This window comes from Apium graveolens, unplaced genomic scaffold (assembly GCF_009905375.1).
Source record: "Apium graveolens cultivar Ventura unplaced genomic scaffold, ASM990537v1 ctg7409, whole genome shotgun sequence".
In the NCBI taxonomy this organism is placed as follows: domain Eukaryota; kingdom Viridiplantae; phylum Streptophyta; class Magnoliopsida; order Apiales; family Apiaceae; genus Apium; species Apium graveolens.
Genome location: NW_027420304.1, coordinates 53,299 through 59,633, shown reverse-complemented (window position 1 = coordinate 59,633; position 6,335 = coordinate 53,299). Strand labels below are relative to the sequence as shown.

At 39.1% G+C, this 6,335-nt stretch overlaps 1 protein-coding gene across 1 annotated transcript; it reads right to left on the bottom strand.

Annotated features, from left to right (window-relative positions):
* Positions 1–3,491: 3,491 nt before the first annotated feature.
* Positions 3,492–3,930, bottom strand: LOC141704102 (secreted RxLR effector protein 161-like). Its single transcript, XM_074507419.1, has 3 exons — positions 3,852–3,930; positions 3,733–3,799; positions 3,492–3,651 (listed from the first exon to the last, which is right to left on the bottom strand). The coding sequence occupies exons 1-3, from the start codon at positions 3,928–3,930 to the stop codon at positions 3,492–3,494; spliced, it is 306 nt and encodes a 101-aa protein (XP_074363520.1).
* Between the last annotated feature and the right edge of the window lie 2,405 nt (positions 3,931–6,335).

Sequence of the window (6,335 nt, the reverse complement as noted above, 5' to 3'; positions counted from 1 at the left end):
TTATTACAAAACACGCTTTGGAATTAGTTCACATCGATCTTTGAGGACCAATAACACCGTCCACCCCAACTGGTAATCAGTATTTTATGTTTATTGTTGATGATTACACCCGTATGATGTGGGTATATATGTTGAAATCAAAATCTAAAGCTCTAACAAATTTTAGAAAATTCAAGTTACTGGTTGAGAATGGCACAAAACAGAGCATACAGTTTTGAGATTTGACCGAGGGGTGAATTTTGCTCCAAGGAGTTCGAGAATTTTTGCAATGAGCAAGGAATTTTAAGAAACTTTACAACGCCCTACATACCATAACAAAATCGTGTTGTAGAGCGCTGTAATCGTACCGTAGTAGCCATGGCCAGGAGTATTTTGAAGGAACGACAAGTGTTCGCGAAATTTGGGGTAAAACTGTCAGGCATGCCGTATATGTGTTGAATAAGTTACCAAAAAGATCTCTGTCCTCTGTTACGCCACACGAAGCCTGGTTTCAAAGAAAACCAAGTCTCGAGTTATTGAGAGTTTTTGGTTGCACAACATGGATGAAAATTCCTACAGTAAACACCAAGTTGGATGACAGAGTAAATTGGTAGTGCACTTTGATCGAGAACCAGGTACCAAAGCCTATAGCTTGTTTGATCCTCTTACTCGAAGTATTCATATCAGCAGGGATGTCATGTTCAATGAAGACAAGACACAGTCATGGGAGAGTATAAGCAATACTGCCACATCTGGTGCAGATCAGGTGATATTTCATTTCCCTGAGACTGATTCATATGATCAGGTGCCTGATCCTATGACAACATCAACACCTGAAGTTGTCGTTGGATCACCACAAACTCAGTACAACAAACTACTAAGAATCCTCAAACAGAGTCTACAGGTTCTGATGTATCTCGAGACATACGATGATAGTGTGACACCACGACAGTTCAGATTCTTAGTGATATTTATGCACACACGAATGTAGTTGAAATGATTGAGGAAGAACTACTATTGATGGGGGTTGACGAACCAATATGTTCCGAGCAGGTAGTCAAAGATCCACTATGGAAGGATGCAATGGACAAAGAAATCGATGCCATCGAGAGGAACCATACGTGGGAACTCACATCATTACCAAAGGGGCACAAGATCATTGATTTCAAGTGGGTCATTAAATTGAAAACTGATCAACATGGTGAAGTGACAAAGCACAAAGAACGACTTGTCGCAAAGGGCTATCTGCAACATTATGTGATCGATTATGAAGAGGTTTTGGCACCTGTGACAAGATTGGAGACAGTACATTTTGTTATCCTTGGCAGCTAAAAATAATTGGGAAGTACATCATTTGGACGTCAATTCTTTTTTGAATGGTGTCTAGCAAGAAGAGGTTTATGTCTCTCAACCGAAAGGGTATGCCAAGAAAGGACATGAACACACTGTTTATCATTAGTTAAAAGCCTTATACGGTCTTCGTCAAGTACCACGTGCTTGTTATGCTCATCTAAATAAATATTTGTTGAATCTTGGTTTTGAAAAGTGTCCTTTCGAATATGCGGTTTATATGAAATGCATGGGTACAGAGTCATTACTCATTGGGGTTTATGTGGACGATCTAATTGTCACTGGTACGAATAAGTCAGATATTATCAAATTCAAAGGGGAGATAAGTATAGAATTTGACATGTCTGACTTGGGTAAGTTGTCTTATTACTTAGGTTTGGAGGTAGTTAGTGCTATGGTTTCATCAAGATTTGCCAGTCTTCTTACGCGCAAGAAAGTGCTCAAACGAGCAGATATGGCTGAATGAAATTCAGTAAAGTATCCTATGGAGTATAAGTTACACCTACATGCTGATGCAAAGGGAGTAACAGTCAACCCAACACAGTTCCAGAGCATTGTGGGAGGGCTTCAATATCTTGTGCACACACGACCGGACATTGCATACGTAGTGGGGATAGTAAGTCGATACATGGAAAGACCAACCGAGTTATATATGAATGCTTTGAAAAGGATTTGTCGATATGTAAGGGGACGATACACTATGGTTTGATGTACACGAGGACGTGTGAATTATATTTTGTCAGGATTTTCAAACAGTGATTTGGCAGGAAGTGGGGACGATAGGAAAATCACCGGAGGGATGGTATTCTATCTCGATGAAAATCTTATAACCTGGGTATCTCAAAAACAGCGTTGTGTTGCTCTTTCATTTTGTGATGCCGAATTTATGGCGGCAAAAACTGCTAATGTCAAGAAATCTGGTTAGAGGGTACTCGGGTCTATTCTGAATGTCAAAACCGGTCCAGTCGTTATTGATAACAGGTCTGCTGTAGATCTTGCTAAAAATCCTAAATTTTATGGGAGGAGCAAGCATATTGACTTGCGTTATCATTTCATTCGGGACTGCGTAGAGAAGGGTTCGATAGTGATTAAATTTATGAGCACTAAGGAGCAACGGCATATATTTTGACAAAGGCACTAGTAGTTACCAAGTTTGAGCAGATGAGAGGTCTGCTAAGTGTCAAGAAGCTTGAAGACGTTTAGATTGAGGGGGAGTATGTTGGGCCTTACTAATCTAAATGTGGTTTAGTTTTATTATGTCTGAATTATCTAGTTAATAAACCAATGTTTATATGTAAATGTTGGCTGGATTTGAATGAGTCCAACTAGTTGTTAGTCATTAGCATTGTAGTGGAGAAAAACTAGGATCTGAGTGCCTAGTTTGTGGGAGTGTGTGAGTTTTCTGTTATTTTAGTACTTTATTATTATTTTGCAAAGAGAATAATTTCAAAGAATTTCCATACTTGTTGTCATTTTATACGATTCATTTACTTTCAGTTTATATCTAACAGTTTAGCACTCAAGACTATTTTTTATGAATTACGTGAATTACCAGTGATGGATACAGATAAAGTAATATTAACTCACAACAATGACTAAACTTGCTTTATGTTATTTCGGAATAGATAGAATTGAAGAGATAATGAAACAAACTACATGCAGTTGTTTTTAAACATGAAAGACTATCCTATAAACCAGGAACTACATACCCGGCTTATCTCCACTACTTCCCTAAATAAACTCAACCTCTAAGACTTATTCTAGCTGCATATAACCACGTATATACACAGCTGATGTAGTCCAACATTACATGCATAAATAATAAAACAGATAGTCATATTTAGATTAAATATTTATTCCAAAAAACTCCCCTTTAATCTAAAAATGATTAAGATCCTTGACTCCCACTTACGTATTCTTCCAAACTTATCCATCGACATGGGCTTGGTGAGGATGTCTGCTCATGCACCTCAGTACTCATGTTTGATCACTAAAACCCTTCTCTACGCATTCTCGGATTAAATGATAACGAACATCTATGTGTTTGGCTCCATGAAATGCTAGGATCTTAGAAGATCGATAGAAGATTTATTATTAATATAAAGCACTACTGGCCCAGCTCTAACATTCATAATCTGACTTAACAGGCTATGCAACCATATTCATTGGCATGATGCAGCTGTAGCTGCCATGAACTTAGCTTCGCAGGATGATAATGCTACAGATCGTTGTTTTTGAGATACCCATGTGATTACCGATTCATCGAGATAAAAAGCCATACCACCTGTAGATTTCTTATCCACAACATCACATGCAATGATACTGTATAAAAAACCAGACAATATGTAATCACCATGACCTCTAGTATACACTAACCCGTAGTTCAGCGTCCCCTTTACATACCTCATTGTTCTTTTCACTGTATTTTGATGCAACACTGTTGGACTCTCCATGAACCTACTTACCAATCCTAATACATATACAATATAAGGACGCGTATACATGTACTAAATACCTCAAACCACCCAGCATGCTTTTATCGTCTGTGGTGTCAATCACGTTTCCCTTTTCATCCTTGTATAACTCGATCTTTGGTTCCATTGGAAACTTAGATGGATTACAATCTGATAGGCCATCTTTTCTAGTACCTTCCTTGCATAGGTAACCTGCTTAAGCTCGATATGCCCCTCTCCTTATTTTACCTCGATGCCAAGGTAATAACTCAGCTTCCCAGGTTTCACATTTCAAACTCTTTGCTCATCTGTGACTTAAAACCAGCAATATTGTTAACATCCGTACCTGTGATGATTAAGTCGTCCACGTATATGACTATAATTAGGGTCTCTTTTCCCTCCTTTTTTATGTACACAGCATGCTAGGGGACACTTAATAAATCCCAGCTTATCAAGACTTCTATTCAGCTGAACATACGAAGCTCGGGGAACTTATCTAAGTCCGTATAATACTTTGAATAACCTGAAAACCTTTCACTCTTGCCCTATCTTTTCGTAGCCTTCAGGATGCTGTACGTACACCTCTTCATAGAGTTTTCCATTCAGGAAAGACGATTTTACGTCCAAATGATGGACTTCCCATAAGTTTTGAGATTCCAATGCTAGTAGAAGTCGCACTATTTACATCCTTATTACCGGGGCAAAAACCTCTTCGAAATCAATGCCATACTTTTACACATATCCTTTCACGTATAACCTCACCTTGTGCTTTAGTATCTTCTCGTCAGTGTCCCTCTTGACTTTGTATACCCATTTAAGAGCAATTGCCTTATGACCTGGAGGTAAGTCTGTCAATTCCTAGGTCCTATTCTTCTCTATGGAGCTAATTTCGCAGTCCATGGCATGTCTCCAACAATTCTCCTTCACTGCCTCTTTTTCATATACTGGCTCATCAACCCCAGTAAATAACAACTCATCAGCCACGTTTTCATCTAACTGCACCTCCTCAGTTTTATCATATATATCATGAAGAGATCGAAAGTGACGAGGTGACACATTACCATCATATGTTGTCAACATTATCAACTGTGTGTCCTTGACTTGCAATACTGTCACCATGAACAAGAGATGTCTGTGATGACGCCGTCTAAGGTGATTGTGTAGATGAATGTGACACAGTCTGAGGTGACTGTGGGATGACAGATAATTGTCTCCAGTGCCTGCACTTTCACTTTGGAAACCACTGTCATCACTGTTGTTATTGTCTTTATTACTATCTTCAGTACTGGATAGTACCGCGTCATGAGTTGCATCACTGAAAACCCCTGCCACAATAAAAGAAGGGTGATAGATAGGTTTCATTTTTTTGTTTTCATTATTCTAGTTCAATCCCTTTGCTTCGTCAAAGACAACATCACGGCTGACGTGCACACAGCCTGTGTCTGGATTGAACATACGGTAGGCCTTTGTTCCTACTTCCTACCGAGATGAATAACACGTATACTTCTGCTACCCAACTTTGTTGTATGGCACATTAGGAACCTTATATATGTAATGCAACCAAAAATCAAGAGATGCTCAAATTTGGTTTCTTTTTCGATCATGACTCATACGGTGTATCTCCTTCAAATACTGTAGTTGGGAGTCGATTTAGTAAATAAACAGCATGCCTTATGGCCTCTCCCCACATATTTGAAGGCATGTTTCTTTCTTTCAGAAGGCTCCTTCCCATGGCAACCACAGTCCTATTGCATCCCTCAACAACTCCATTATGTTGTGGAGTATAAGGTACTAATTTGGTTTCTTTTTTTTACCATGACTCATACGGTGTAGCTCCCTCAACTGCTCTAGTTGGGAGTCGATTTAGTAAATAAATAGCATGCCTTATGGCCTCTCTCCACATAATTTAAGGCATGTTTCTTTCTTTCAGAAGGCTCCCTTCTCATGGCAACCACAGTCTTGTTGCGTCGCTCCACAACTCCATTCTATTGTGGAGTATAAGGGGCTGTAAAGTGACGAGTAATGCCCATTTCTTCACAGAATTTTATGAAATCACGGGAGTAAAATTTTCCTCCTCTGTGTGTGCGAAGTACTTTAATGACATGGTTTGATTCCTTTTTAACTTGTGCCTTGAATGTTTTGAAGTGTGCAAGTGCCTCGTCCTTTGTCTTGAGCATATAAACCCACATAGCACGACTAAATCATAACAAATAACAGGAAAAATATATTACCAGCTCGAGTTGATGGTGAGATTGGACCACGGGATGTCTCAATGGATGAGTTCAAGGCGTTCTTTAGCATATAAATTTGATTTCGCAGGAAATGGATGTCTAGCCTGTTTGGACATCAAACGGCCTTGACATATGCCCTTCTGGTGTGAGAAAGCTGGTAGCCCAAATCCCATGCTATTGTTAGACATCAAATACATGGAATTAAAATTCCCATGAATGAGCCGTGAGTGCCACAACCAAGTCATTTCATCCGCTTTTGTTAACAGGCACATACCATCAGTATCATTTATCACCACCTTATACAATATATTATTTGCTCGAT

What these genes read in the sequence shown, in the direction of transcription:
- LOC141704102 (XM_074507419.1), bottom strand. Translation starts at nt 3,930, where the DNA reads ATGGAACCAAAGATCGAGTTATACAAGGATGAAAAGGGAAACGTGATT. An exon ending in CGATAAAAGCATGCTGGGTG is followed by an intron (nt 3,800 to 3,851) that starts GTTTGAGGTATT and finishes TATATGTATTAG; the next exon opens with GATTGGTAAGTAGGTTCATG. An exon ending in ACAGTGAAAAGAACAATGAG is followed by an intron (nt 3,652 to 3,732) that starts GTATGTAAAGGG and finishes TTTTTTATACAG; the next exon opens with TATCATTGCATGTGATGTTG.